Genomic DNA, 15,470 nt, shown 5'->3' with positions numbered 1-15,470 from the left:
TCAAATATATTCAAATATAAATCTATCGTCTGTACATCATACATGTACAGTATTATTTATATGCTGAGATTATTGTTAAAATTTTTGTAATATTTGTTTTCTTTTGAATGCATATTTCAAATAAACATATATGTTTTTTTTTCTTTTATAAGTGTACAGTTGAGGATTTAGATGATGTGTTTAGTTTTATTTATGATTTAAAATGAGGGTTAATCCACCAATTATTGCTCTCCTATATAAAGTTAGACCCCTGGAATTGTGTTATCTAAAAATGAACATAACAATACCATGTTTATTATTTTGAACAAAACAAAAGACACAAATTCTCCAAGTTTCAACATTTTTGATTTTAAGAGTTCACACTTAGATATGCTTGACATTAGTAGCAAGTTTGGCATTCTGTCCTCGGAAAGAACCCTGAACTCGGAGATAATTAAGCCCAAGGCTCCTGCCTGGTCAATAAGTATATATAAAGGGGGTTCGAGATCAGGTAGGTCTCGAGAGCTCCCCTTAAAAAAGGGAGGAAAAGGAGATGGGATGGAAGGGGGAATTCTTTCAAAATGAAGATGAGGCAGAAGGGTAAAATTATTCTATTTATTGTAAGCTTGGATCAATCTGATTGTATTATTATTGAGAAACCAACCATGCTCAATCATATCGCATGCTCCTCTCGAAATTAATTTGTGAAACCACTTAAATTGGTAAGAATTTTCACTAGTATCAATTTGCAGAATGGTTTACTCAAACACAACTATAATCCAGAAAAAAAGAGAATAAGAGATTTTTTTCCCATAGTTTTAAACAACACTGAAAAAAATGATTCATTGAATTTATTATATTTTTAAGGTAAGTGGCTGCAAACAAATTATATGTGCTGAATTTAAACAAACACATTAAATTTAGTAATGTTCAACTTTATTTGTCTGTTTAAATTCAGTACATATTTTTTTTTTTTCAACCATTTACCTTAAAAATCAAATAAGTCAAAAAAATAAGTTCAGGATGACAAAGCAAGAATTAAATCGTTTGCAAAACCAGCACAATGTAGAGTTTCAACTGAAGAGTTTAATTTTTACAAATGTTCTAAGCATTTTAGACGTCCCCTTGTTAAACATTTTCTTCTCTGAGAGAGTCTTATGACTGTGAGCACCCAGCCAGGTGAGACAAACCCTCAAACAGGTCAAACACCATGAGATTTGAAGATCTGCTCTCGGAGCTCAATGGCTTCGGCAGGTTCCAGAAGATGGTCCTGTGCATCAACTTCTTGGGTCGATTTAGTCTCGGGTGCCACTTCCTATTAGGCAACTTTATCGCCGCCATCCCATCTCATCACTGCAACATCAGCTCTTTGGATGTTGACGGCGTCTTTGAGAATCTATCTCAGGAGGAGAGACTGACTGTCGGTGTTCCAGCACAGGAAGACGGGACTCCTGCTTCCTGTCACATGTTCTCTCATCCTCAGTTTCAGCTGCTGATAAACTCGTCCAGCAGCTCAGATCTTCCAGTAGTGGAGTGTCAGAATGGATGGCACTTTGATAACAGCACCTTCATCAGCACTCTCGCCACACAGGTAAGACTTCTGCTTTTTTATTCCTTTAACTCTTCTGTAAGTGTTCCCCCTCTGTCTCTTATTTTCTGTTTTTGTGGTGTTTTATTGCAGTGGGATTTAGTATGTGACAAAAGAGCATTGGGGAAATTGACAACCACCATCTTCTTCCTTGGGGTGATGTTTGGTGCTGCTGCTTTTGGGAGCCTGAGTGCAATGTTGGTGCAATTGTATTACTTTGGAAGTTTATAAATGATGCAGAAAATATATATATAATTGTTCAATTGTTCAGCAGTAACCAAATTGAGACACATACTTTTTTTCAAATTTTTTAAAATTTTCTTTTTTTCATACAATTTTTTTTTAAATTGGGACTTGAACTTTTTGTTCAAATGTAAATAAAAGCTGAGAAATATATATTTATTTTTAACAGTGATTCTTCTTGTACATCGTCTTATTATCTATTATCAAAAAGAAACTTGCTGGTTGAATAAAGTAATGTTAAGTTAGAATTTACCAGCGGTATGAATAATTTCAGGATTAACTGTACAGTATGACACCCTCAACCCCTGTCAAAAGAGTCCATTTTTTTATGTAAAACTTTTTACATAATCTAAATCAGGAGTGCCCTAACCTTTTTCTATAAAGAATGGTATTAAACGGTATATATTAAATTTGGCATGGGTAATTTTCTCATTTCTTCTGTAATATTTAAACATAACTACAAAATGTTTCTTTAAATCATATCAACTAATGCAGTATATGTTATGATATTTTATAGTGATCTTATTATTGTAAAACATAAAACAATCTCATTTAGAACACAAGTTCAATGCTGAATACACTAGTCAAGCTTACTTTGATTTGCTCAAAAATGTATCTGTCACATTTTAAAAGTCTGATTCATTTACAGAATTTATTGAATTAATTAATTTCAGTTGGCTTTTTTGTAGCTCATTAATAAAACAAAGAAGCAAAAGGTTACTGTAAATTCGAAATGATGATTACTATCAAAGGCATTAGGCCCCTCCATATCCCCATCATTCTCATATATAAATATATTATGTTTTGATGTATTTAACATTTAGGACAGTTACAAAATGTCTTCATGAAACATGATCTTTTATTTAATATTCAAATGGTTTTTGGCATAAAAGAGATTTTGACTCCTGTGCAATATACTGTATGCTAGAATGTTTTTGCTGTTCTTGCACTAGCAATAGTGTGTTTTTAAATAGTTACTTGTCTATTTCTACACAGGTTTGGACGCAAGCCAATGCTGCTGGTGTCTTATATATTAGGAATGGGTTTTGGATTATGTAGCGTTTTGTCGTCCTCCCTCCTCATGTTTGCAGTGTTGAGATTTTTCTCTGGGTTCACCATCACTGGCAGTGTCATCATCTCCACTGTACTCAGTGAGAACCAGTCTCTTATAAAATATGTTTTTTTATTATGGTTTTCTAGTTGTTCTAAACTTCAGCGACACACAAATACATTTCTGAAAAGAAGACACATCAGAGTGAGGAGTGTGTTTATTTGTTCTTGTTCTTTCGTTGTTTTATCAGATGTGGAGTGGGTGAGCATTGAGCACAGAAAGCTGGTCGGGGTGATTGACAGCCTCGCTTGGACATTTGGCTTCATGGGCTTCCCTGTGATTGCATACTTCATTCGAGACTGGAGATGGCTAACAGTTGCCATCTCATTGCCCAATGTTATATCCATAATCACTTGGTGGTGAGTATAAATAAACCAATACCAAGCAGATCTAAATCAAAAGAGATCCTTTCCACAACTGTGCTTAAAGATGAAAAACAGATGTTGCTCCTTCCAATTTAAAATTTTGTTTGGTTTAGTACTGTTATGTCATGTCATGTCATGTTATGTTATGTTATGTCATGTTATGTTATGTTATGTTATGTTATGTTATGTTATGTTATGTTATGTTATGTTATATGTTACTGTATGTTATGTTATATGTTTGGTTATTTTATGTGATGTGATGTGATGTTATGTTATGTGTTATGTTAAATGTTAAATGTTATGTTATATGTTATGTTTTAAGTTATGTTATATGTTATGTTATGCTATTTCAGGTGGGTTCCAGAGTCTGCTCGGTGGCTTATAGTTAATGGGAAGGCAGATAAAGCTCATTATTATCTCAAGAAATGTGCTGCCATGAACCACAAAAAGGAAGTTACAGCAAGAATAAAACCTGAGGTGAGAGAATATCTGTGTATTTCCTATAAATAAAAATAAAACATCATAAAACCAAGACATTTCAATTTTTCCAATAAAGTGCTAAGCAATGCAAATTACTATTTAAAAAAAAGGTTTTGATATATTTACAGTAGGAGATGTCTTGAAGGAACATGATCTTTTATAATTCTTATAATTTTTATAATTTTAATTATTCTTAATATTCTAATGATATTTGTCATGAAAGTTAAATTAATAATTTTGAACCCTACAATGTAGTTTTAGCTATTGACAAAAATATACCCAAACATGAGACTTGTTTTGTGGTCCTTGGTCAACTGGAACAATGTTTTTGCTGGCAGTGATTTAGTATACATCCATCAGTGTGAATTGTGATGTGGAATGTATTTTACTTATATTATGGAATGTACCTGTATATGTAAAATAAGTAGCAACATCTATTTTTTAAATTATTGTCAGATTAAAGTTTGCATGTGAAAGTGAAAAAAAATGAAAAGGAAAACAATTGTAGGGCAGGACATGGTTGTATCCTTCAGTTTGGATGGATGTTAGTTTAAATATGCCAGTATGTGATGTCACTTTATTAAAAAAGCACCCGGAGAAAACCCACGCAAACATGGGGAGAACATGCAAACTCCACACAGAAATGCCAACTGACCCAGCCGAGGCTCGAACCCGCAACTTTCTTGCTGTGAGGTGATTTTGTTACCCACCGCCCCTGCCATGTAGTTGAATGGCCAAAATGCATGTGAATTCAAAAACAGTTTGTTTACTCAATTTTTGTATAGTTTGCTGACATAACATCTTTGTTTTTCATTATCTAGGATTTGTCAAAAATTATAGTTACTGACAGAGGAAGCAGAAAATATTCATACCTGGATCTGGTCAGAACTCCTAAGATGAGGAGACTTTCTTTACTTACAGGAATCACCTGGTAGGTACTGAGCAACAAAAAAAAAAAAGTTGAAGAAGAAAATAATTACAAAAAAAAGGATTAAGTAAAGAGTTGGTCATACTACATATCTTGCTACATTGACTTTCAGTCACATGTATGTGATTGCAAAAATGCAAGCTCATGCTGAGAAGTTTAATGTTTACCTGTTTCCAAGTGAGCTTGTATGAAACTGTGAGACCAGTACAATATCAGTATAGATTAAAAACACATCAATTTGTTCATGTAGAAAATAGAAGAAAATTCATTAGGATGTGTGTATCTGTATTGCATTGTGTGTACTGTATATTTTTTTTTTATCTTTTGAATTGATGTCCATTATGATTGGTGGTCCAGTGTTTAGATGAATTTCTTTTATTATGCATGTGTTTTTCTCTGCAGGTTTTCTGTTGCCACTGTTGCCTATGGAATTAGTTTCAACATCACAGGCTTTGGACTAAACATGTACCTCACTCAGTTTGTGTACGGAGCCATTGAAATACCTGCTAAATTTTGCATCTATTACTTGCTGGATAAATTTGGAAGGCACGTGACTCAGGCTGGATCACTACTCTTTGTTGGAATCAGCTTCATAATTAACATATTCATACCTAAAGGTGAGAGATTTGAAATGGCAATAAAATAATTCTGGAGAAAATAATGATGGTAATGCTTTCTTTCTCATGCCATTTAGAAAAGACGGTGATTCGTACTGTGATAGCCGTGCTGGGAAAAGGCTGTTCAGCCACGTCTTTTGGCACAGTTATTTTGTACACCTCTGAGCTTTACCCCACAGTTGTCAGGTATGAAAATTAGTTTTGTGTTCAACTGCATTTTCGTCAAAACTATATCCAGTGAACAGACACACACACAAAAAAAAAGACATCAAAAAAGTTATTTTAAGGACAAACCCTATACAGTATATATATGTATATGTATGTATAAATATATATATATATATATATATTTTGTATATATATATATATATATATATATATATATATATATATTTTGGCGCTGGTGTTCTGCTGTGTGCGTACATGTGTTAAAAACTAAAACAAATGTTTATAAAGATTTTATAAAAAGTGTAAATTAAGGTCTGTTGTAAAGAAAAGCATTTTCATTTGTATCAAATAGTAATTTGCTACCGGCCTGCAGCTAGCTCTCCGCAATTCTCACATGGGCACCCACTGAAGCTAAGCAGGGCTGTGCCTGGTCAGTTCCTTGATTGGAGACCACATGGAAAAGCTTGGTGGTTGCCGGAAGTAGTGTTAGTGTGGCCAGCAGGGAGCGCTATACTGCTCAGACCCCATCATCCTGGCCAAATTTACCCATGGCCTTTGTCCATCCTGGCCTCCTAACCTTATCATAATTGGCTTCATCACTCTGTCTCCTCTACTCCAATCAGCTGGTGTGTGGTGTGCGGTCTGGCACAATATGGCTGCCGTCGTGTCATCCAGGTGGATGCTGCACACTGGTGGTGGATGAGGAGATTCCCTTAATGTGTAAAAGCGCTTTGAGTGTCCAGAAAGCACTATATAAATGTAACGAATTAATTGTGGATGGTTATGATGACGTTAAAAATAAAAAAATAGGAGGAAAAATACTTTCTGTCATTTTTATGCAAGCATATGGTGAATCATGCCCTGTTTTTGATTTCTTTAATGTATTTGTTCTGTGTTGCTGTTATATGTCAGTTGAATCATTCCAAAGATCATTTGAAAGCGAATCATGACTCATCTTTTAATCGGTCTCTTGTTGGTTTGCACCAGGAATTGAATGTCAGCGTTCACACTTTTTCTCATGAAACACAATAACAGAGCAATCGCACCAGCGTTGCTTTTAGTTTCCCTTCCAAATGTGAACACTGCCTAAATCATTTTTAAAATAAATGAGAAAAAATGCAAAGTATCATAAATGAGTATATACTGATTTGTTGTCTACTTAGGCAAAATGGGATGGGCTACACCTCCTTTATTGCCCGTTTCGGAGTGTCTGTGGCTCCTCTGATCCTGCTGTCCAATGATGTATGGAGTTATTTCTCTCAAGTCATCCTGTGTTTTCTGGCACTTTCTGCTGCATTTGTGGCATATCAACTACCAGAAACAAGTGGAAAGTGTCTTCCAGAAACCATAGACGATATTGAAGGAATCAGGTAAGGATATGTTAAAAATAAAAGTATCTAGTTTAATAATAGTTAAGTTGGTCACAATTATTAGCCCTTCTGTATTTTTTTTCTTCTTAAAATATTTTCCAAACCAAGTTCTATAAAGCAAAGATTTTTTAACAGTATTTCCTATAATTTTTGTTCTTTAGAAGAAAGTCTTGTTTTATTTTGGTGACAATAAAAGCAGTTTTAAATTTATTAATAACCGTTTTAAGATCAATAACTTGCCCAATTAACCTAATTGACCTAGTTAAGCCTTTAACACTTTTGCACTTTAAGCTAAATTCTAGTATCTAGAAAAAGATCTAGTAAAATAGTATGTACTGTTATCATGGCAAAGATAAAATAAATCAGTTATTAGAAATGAGTTATTAAAACTAATATGTTTAGAAATTTGTTGAAAAAAAAAACTTTCCATTAAACAGAAACTGTGTGAAAAAATATACAGGGGAGCTAATAATTCTGATTTTAAATGTAATACTTTAGCTTTACGAGTTACTTGCTGCTTTCAGAATGTTTATTTTGTTGTTTGTAAATCACAGGAAAGACAAGAATGGTTTGCTACTACAAGATCGAAAAATGGAGGAAAAAGATAACATGGAGAAATTGAAAGATAATTTAATTGTGCAGAACACTTGAGTGTGCTTCTTTCAGAATTCAGAACGTTCGAGGTTACAGAAGTAACCCTTCGTTCCCCGAGGAGGGGAACGGAAGTGCCATGAATGGGGAGGATTCGGATCAGAAGCCGCTTATCTGGAGAGTATTGAACGGGCCAATGAATGAAATTAATTGGCAGCGTAAGCTTGCGCAGGTGTGCGACATCTGCAATCATCTCAGCATATAAGCACACCTGAAGCCAGCAGACGCCATCCTTTTAAGCTGAAGAGACTTTCAAACAGCTAAGGGACAGTCATTATGGCGACGGAATATGGCACTTCCGTTCCCCTCCTCGGGGAACGAAGGGTTACTTCTGTAACCTCGAACGTTCCCCTTCGGTTGGGGAACTTCAGTGCCATGAATGGGAGAATATGGAAAGCGCCATAATGACTGCACCTTACCAACACCCCCGATGAGGAGATAGTCAAGCAAGCGTGACGCACCCACATCATGGGGGGCGCGGTCCTCCAACGTGTCCCTGGCCCTAATTTATCCTACTTCAACAGAAGTTTTACGGATTTAGATATATTTTTTGGGAAGTCGTGAGCATCTAGATAATTCTAGGAAATACGACAGTACGTTGGGAAGCGTGCAATCCCGATAGGGAGGACGCTGCGGAGGCCATCCGTTACCCAAGGGGGGGATAGATGGCAGAATTTACCTATGGACTAGCCCTAAAAAGGGGGAGTACGCATAGCAAAGAGTGGTTAGCGGAGAGGGAAGACACGGGTCCGCCCAGGGGGGGGACTTAACCGTGGCGGAATAAGCATATGGGATCGCCTAGTGGGGATCACGCATAGCAGGCACCTATACCCAAAACGCGGGCTGACCAGCGGGCAGACCTACAACGTAGCGGGCCAGCAAGTGACTCCTCCGCTGAGTCAGTGCTGGGGGCCACGGAGGAATCTGCAGGGCTCACCTGACGGGGAACTTTACTGACAGATAAAAAAGGCGCACGTACCTCCGTGTTAGGGAGAATGGCGCAGCAAGCGTGTTTCAACACCCTACCGAGTTGTCTCCTCAATCACCAAAGGGTTACCTAATACCCTTGAGGAAACCGGCTCCACTCGCAGATTGTAAAACCTTGCAAATGTGTTGGGTGTCGCCCAGCCCGCAGCTCTACAGATGTCTGTTAGAGAGGCGCCGCGTGCATGCGCCCAAGAGGATGCAACGCTCCGAGTGGAGTGTGCACGTACTCCCGGGGGACACGACTGACCTCGACTCGAATAAGCGAGTGAAATGGCATCCACAATCCAGTGGGATAATCTTTGTTTCGATACGGCACTTCCCTGCTGCCGACCGCCATAACAGACAAAGAGCTGCTCAGATGATCTAAAATTCTGAGTACGGTCCACATAAATGCGCAGAGCGCGAACTGGACAAAGTAAAGAAAGGGCTGGGTCTGCCTCCTCCGGGGGCAGCGCTTGCAGGTTCACTACCTGATCTCTAAAGGGGGTGGTAGGAACCTTGGGCACATAACCGGGGCGGGGTCTCAGGATAACGTGAGAGTAATCCGGCCCGAATTCCAGGCACGAGTCACTGACCGAAAATGCCTCCAGGTCCCCGACCCTCTTGATGGAGGCCAACGCAACCAGCAGAGCTGTCTTCAGGGACAGAAATCTTAGAGATACTGATTCGAGTGGCTCAAAGGGATCGGATCGCAGACTCGTGAGAACGAGGGCGAGATCCCAAGAGGGCATGAGAGGGGGGCGAGATGGATTAATTCGCCTAGCACCCCTAAGGAACTGGATGACCAGGTTATGCTTTCCCACGGTGCCGCCAGCTACCGCGCTATGATAAGCGGAGATGGCGGCCACGTAAACCTTGAGAGTGGAGGGCGACAGCCTGCTGTCCAACTTCTCTTGAAGGAAAGAGAGCACAACACTAATCTGGCAATTTCGGGGGTCTTCTCTGCGAGAGACGCACCATTCAGTGAATAGACTCCACTTCAGGGCGTAGGCGCGCCTCGTGGAGGGGGCTCTAGCCTGAGTGATGGTATTAACCACCGCAGTCGGTAGGTTACCTAAGTCTTCCTCGCGTCTAGGGACCACACGTGGAGGTTCCAAAGATCGGGGCGAGGGTGCCAGATGGTGCCCTGTCCCTGAGAGAGTAGGTCCTCTCTCAAAGGGATCCGCCAGGGGAGGGCCGTCGCGAGGAGTGAGAGCTCTGATATCCAGGTCCGGTTGGGCCAAAGGGGCGCAACTAGCAGAACCTGTTCCTCGTCCTCCCTGACCTTGCACAGAAACTGCGCGAGCAGGCTCACTGGGGGAAACGCATACTTGCGCATGCCCCGAGGCCAGCTGTGGGCCAGTGCATCCGTGCCGAGAGAGCCCTCGGTCAGGGAAAAAAACAACTGGCAGTGAGCGTTCTCGGGGGAAGCAAACAGATCGATCTGGGCCTCCCCGAATCGCGCCCATATCAGCTGAACAGACTCGGGGTGGAGTCTCCATTCTCCAGGGCGTAACAGCTGTCGTGAGAGCGCATCGGCTGCACGATTGAGCGTGCCTGGGACGTGAATGGCGCGCAGCGATTTCAGCCGCGGGTGACTCCAGAGGAGCAGACGGCGGGCGAGCTGAGACATGCGGCGAGAGCGCATACCCCCCATGCGGTTGATATACGCCGCCGCCGCCGTACTGTCCGTCCTGACCAGCACGTGTTGCCGCTCCAGCACCGGTAAAAAGCGGTGGAGAGCGAGGAACACTGCCAACAGCTCTAGGCGATTGATATGCCAATGCAGCTGGGCACCCTTCCAGAGGCCCGCAGCCGCATGCCTGCGACACACGGCCCCCCAACCCGTGTTGGAAGCGTCTGTTGAAACAACAACATGGCTGGACGCCTGTCCTAGAGGCACACCGGCCTGTAGGAACGAGGGGTCGTTCCAAGGGCTGAGGGCGCGGCGACACAGCGCAGTAACCGAGACCCGGTGTGTGCCCGCGTGCCATGCGCGTCTGGGGACCCGATCGTGAAGCCAGTGCTGAAGTGGTCTCATATGGAGCAACCCGAGCGGCGTGACGGCGGCTGCGGATGCCATATGCCCCAGGAGCCTCTGAAAGAACTTCAGTGGGACCACTAGTTTGCTGTCGAGCTCCCTCAGACAGTTCAGCAACAGGCGAGCGCGTTCCTCGGAGAGGTGCGCTACCATGGTGATCGAGTCCAGCTCCATCCCGAGAAAAGAAATCCTCTGCACGGGGGCGAGTTTGCTCTTTTCTCGGTTGACCTGAAGCCCCAGTAGGCGGAGATGCCGAAGCACCTCGTCCCTGTGCATAATCAATTGCTCCCACGAGTGGGCTAAAATCAGCCAGTCGTCGAGATAATTGAGTATGCGAATGCCCGCGAGCCGAAGGGGCGCTAGGGCACCCTCCGCGAGTTTGGTGAAGACCCGCGGAGACAGAGAGAGCCCGAAGGGGAGGACCTTGTACTGCCACGCTCGACCCTCGAACGCAAACCGCAGAAATTGGCGGTGGCGTGGAAGAATGGAGACATGGAAATACGCGTCCTTCAGGTCTATGGCTGCAAACCAATCCCGAGGACGAACGCATTGGAGAATGCGCCTCTGCGTGAGCATTCTGAACGGCAGCTTGTGCAGACAGCGGTTCAAAACGCGCAGATCTAGGATTGGCCGTGACCCACCGCTCTTTTTGGGTACGATGAAGTATGGGCTGTAAAACCCACTCTCCATCTCGGCTGGAGGAACCGGCTCGATTGCACCCTTCGCCAGGAGGGCAGCAATCTCCTCTCGCAAGACAGGGGCGGACAGGGGGTTGACCCTGGAGAAATACACGCCCGTAAACTTGGGGGGCCGTTTCGCGAACTGAATCGCGTAACCGAGTCTGATTGTGCGTATGAGCCACCGCGAGGGGCTGGCCCGCGCTAACCAGGCAGGCAGAGCCCTCGCTAATGGAGTCATCGCTACAATCGCTGACGTACCAGCGGTGGGGCAGCGCGGAGTGGGTGTGCTGATCCGGGAAGCACGAGGGTCCCGCGGAAAAGCTGGAGGAGAGCGATTCGCTCTGGCTCCGCACCCTGACTCCGGAGAGGGGGCTGGAGGGCTGAGGGAAGGGAGACCGTCCCCCCAGCGCTCGTGAGCCACTGGCGAAGCACGTAGAGTCTGCGAGCCGGAAGGCAGCGCGTCCCGGACTGGCAGAACTCGTGCAGTCACATCCGGGGAAGGGAAAAAGTGCTCTTTTACTGATGTTTTGGTGGCACTGAAAAGTACCGTTGTTATCGGGGCCCCGCCCTCCAGCGGGGAAAGAGCAAGTTTCCTCTTCTCCGGATGGCCTGTCTCAGGGACGCTTCGCGGTCCGTTTACCGGACTTAACGGCGCCCTGGGCAGGAGGGGCTGCCTGCTTTCGAGGTGAACGCCGCGCCCGCTTGGCCGGAGGCGCAGGCGGGGGCGGGGCAGCACTCGTTGGCGGGCGCCCTCGGCGAGGAACAGCGGAGGTGGATGGCTCGGCGGGCGGAGCGGGCTTACGGCCACGCCGATAGATGACATTGCCCATCGCATCCGACTGCTCTTTCACCGCCTTGAATTCCTGGGTGAATTCACCGACGGTGTCGCCGAACAGGCCAGCCTGGGATATGGGCGAGTCAAGAAAGCGAACTTTGTCAACGTCGCGCATATCGGCCAGGTTTAGCCAGAGGTGGCGTTCCTGAACCACAAGTGTGGACATCGTCCTCCCCAGCGCACACGCGGCGGACTTAGTAGTCCGAAGAGCATAGTCGGTCGCGGTGCGCAGCTCATGTAATAAGCTTGGGTTGGACCCGCCCTCGTGCAGCTCGGCCAGCGCCTGCGCTTGGTAGCGCTGGTAGGTGGCCATCGCGTGCAAAGCAGAAGCAGCCTGGCCCGCAGCCTTATAAGCTCTGGCTCCGAGGGAGGCAGACAACCTACAGGCTTTGGACGGGAGGCGGGGCAAACCCCGCCACGTAGAGGCGCCGCGCGGACAAAGATTGACCGCGATAGCGCGCTCCACTGACGGGATCGCCTCATACCCCCTGGCAGCTCCGCCGTCAAGGGCGGTGAGGGCGGAGGCACTCGCAGCACGGGCAGAGAAAGGTGCCCTCCAGGACTGCGTGAGCCTACTGTGCACTTCCGGGAAGAAGGGGACGAGAGGCTTCGAAGGCTTCGCCTTCTGGTCCTCTACGTAGCACCCATCTAGTCGGTCCGGCCGCGGAGCTGGGGGATAAACCATCTCCAACCCCACGGCCGAAGCAGCCCGGGAAAGCACGGCTAACATGTCCGCTTCAGGATCCGATTTGACAGCGCTCACCTGCCCGGAGGGGGCGAGCGGGTCCGGATCTTCGTCGGACAGTGAAAGCCCACCCTCCGATGCCGCGGAGGACATCTGATCTCCGGTGTCAGCGAGTGTGAGAGCTACCATCTGGTTAGACGGATCACTCTCACCACCCGAAGCTTGGATGGAGCGCCGTGAGGAGCGAGAGGTCCGCGAGCCCGTGGGCGGCGGATTAGCTCCCGCTGAAACCCTCAGATCTGCCCGAGCGCCCGCTGCTTTTTTAGAACAGGAGGCAACTGGGGTGGCTCGCTCTCTTGCGAAAGTTAGCCGCGATCTTAGCTGTGCAACGGTCATGGCATCGCAATGACGACATGAACCGCCCGCGAGCACCGCATTAACATGCTGGACCCCCAAACATGCAATGCAGTGATCGTGTCCATCATCCGGAGACAGGAAACCCCCGCATCCAGAAACGCACAGTCGGAGCGCCATCCTGAAAAGGACGTGCTGCACGACTGTGTTGCTCTTTTAGGAAAGTTGCAACTATACGCACCGCTCTGGAGGACCGGACCCAAAGAACCGCAGGCAAGGGAGTAACCCAGCTCGACCGTCTGCCACCGCGAAGACCCACTCTGGACCGGGAGACACACTCGTTCGCTCTGAAGTGCTGATCAGCAAGAGGAACCCTCATCGACTCACTCAGAAAGGATCTGAAGCGAAAAGGATGGCGTCTGCTGGCTTCAGGTGTGCTTATATGCTGAGATGATTGCAGATGTCGCACACCTGCGCAAGCTTACGCTGCCAATTAATTTCATTCATTGGCCCGTTCAATACTCTCCAGATAAGCGGCTTCTGATCCGAATCCTCCCCATTCATGGCACTGAAGTTCCCCAACCGAAGGGGAACCCTATTTATATTTAAGCATTAAATTAAAAACATTGATGCAAAGCTTGAAGGTAGTATGTTTGTAAGTTTTGTATATCGTTTTGATGTTTCAGTGACAGTCAGAGTTATGTGGACTAATTAATCCACATTTAGGGGGAAGACCTTATGCAAAAGGGCTCAAAGACACACTTAAAAACCAATTGCACTGTAAAACCCAAAAAGTTAAGGTAACTCAAACTATTTGAGGAAACCGATCGCAACAAACCATTTAAGTTCAAAAACTAATTCTAATGAGTACTGTGAACTTAATCTATTTGAGAAAACAAAGCAATTTGAGCACAGTAAAACCCGATAAAAAAAGAGAACTCAAACCAACTGAGATTTGTAAAACCCAATAAGTTAAGGCAACTCAAACCGTTTGAGGAAACTAATCGCAACAAACCATTTGAGTTAACAAAACTAATCTATATGAGTACAGTGAACTTACTCGATTTAAGTTAAAGTAATGAGGAATTTAATTAATTCATTACCTTCAATTCAAGAGTTCAAAACTCTTTTCAAATGAGTAGAATTAACTTTCAGTAAATTTTGAGGTGACTACACTCATTACATTTGATAAAGTTGACTGTTGGATTTTACAGTGTTGGATTTGTTAAGGCAAAACCAATTTCCGACTTACATTTGTTTTTGCCTTAATTTCCTAAATCTACAGAAATAATTTTAATCTACAGTAGAAATGTGCCTGATAAAATCCAAACCAGGTTCTGGCACTTATTTATCAATTTATATATAGAGTATACAGTTTAATCAGAGTTCTTGGTCTGTTCTTCATCTGCTGGAAGATGTGTTATGCAACTGGAAACTTGTTGCTGGATTTTTACTGTTCATTAACCAGCAATCTGGAACACTGCCCCAACGTGTGTGTAAAATGCAGAATGAAAGTGTTAATGTTTATTGAGAAGGATATTAATAAAGTTATTTCTTTCCGGTCTTAGTTTTTCAAGTGCATAACAGTGTAATATTAAAAGACTTATCTCTCAGAAGTTTTTTTATTGAAACACAAATCCTTGCAGAATCTTCCCGCTGGATAAAAGCAAACTGAAACATTTCGGAAGCCAAAAGTACTCAGACCAGCAATCCTAATTGTGTTTTCTACTCATCTATTTTAGTCTGTTGGTATTTAGATTACATGTTTTGCTGGATTGTGACATGTACCAATAGTTTGAGTGCCAGTTACTATCATCAGTATGGATTGTACTGTACATTATGTGAACTGCACACTTGGCAAGTCATTCTCTTACAAGCATTAACAGCCAAATCGCAAATCATTCACTGCTTGTCGACATCTGATCATCTGAGGGTATGGACACACGCACACGCACAAGCACACACACAATTGTATAGCTATTACTGTGGGAATTTTGATAAAATACTGTTTTTATAGGGTACAAACAGTACAGAACATTTCAATGTGGTCATGTCATTGGCCCATGAACATTTCCTGCTTGTTATCAATCATAACTTAATGTTAAAACAGCTATCATAACATTATGTATCAATATGTGACTCTTTTTGCATTCTCAGAAGCTATGGAAATTAAAAATCTAAAACAAGAAATACATTGGGACCATTGTTTTTCTTTACATTCCTCAAAATGGTCCATTTTACATCGCCTTACCGCAACCATACCCCAAAACACTTACCATTTTTCCAAAATGCTCCATTTGGTCCTCATAATGCATAGAATGCCAAGCACATGTACACACATTAAACAAAGACATACAATCACAGCAGTTTATTAATGACCAAAGTACAACCTGCCTCTGTCTTCTAGTC

The 15,470-nt window shown here is 43.7% G+C and overlaps 1 protein-coding gene across 4 annotated transcripts; it reads left to right on the top strand.

Moving 5' to 3' along the window:
• Positions 1–128: 128 nt before the first annotated feature.
• On the top strand, positions 129–15,255 carry LOC141375012 (solute carrier family 22 member 7-like). Of its 4 annotated transcripts, none has more exons than XM_073928479.1 (11): positions 129–1,570; positions 1,661–1,764; positions 2,807–2,961; positions 3,112–3,280; positions 3,640–3,763; positions 4,588–4,697; positions 5,097–5,311; positions 5,389–5,497; positions 6,643–6,849; positions 7,404–7,458; positions 13,645–15,255. In XM_073928479.1, exons 1-11 carry the CDS (start codon positions 1,190–1,192, stop codon positions 13,675–13,677), a joined length of 1,662 nt encoding a protein of 553 aa, XP_073784580.1. In that variant the 5' UTR covers positions 129–1,189; the 3' UTR covers positions 13,678–15,255. The 4 variants fall into 4 exon arrangements, with proteins under 4 accessions (XP_073784580.1, XP_073784579.1, XP_073784577.1 ...); XM_073928478.1 differs by having other exon boundaries at positions 7,404–7,502; positions 13,636–15,255; XM_073928476.1 differs by having other exon boundaries at positions 7,404–7,502; positions 13,596–15,255.
• The last annotated feature ends 215 nt before the right edge of the window (positions 15,256–15,470 follow it).

This window comes from Danio rerio, chromosome 17 (assembly GCF_049306965.1).
Source record: "Danio rerio strain Tuebingen ecotype United States chromosome 17, GRCz12tu, whole genome shotgun sequence".
Taxonomy (NCBI): domain Eukaryota; kingdom Metazoa; phylum Chordata; class Actinopteri; order Cypriniformes; family Danionidae; genus Danio; species Danio rerio.
The sequence above is the reverse complement of the archived record's forward strand: the minus strand, read 5'-3'. Positions and strand labels throughout refer to the sequence as shown.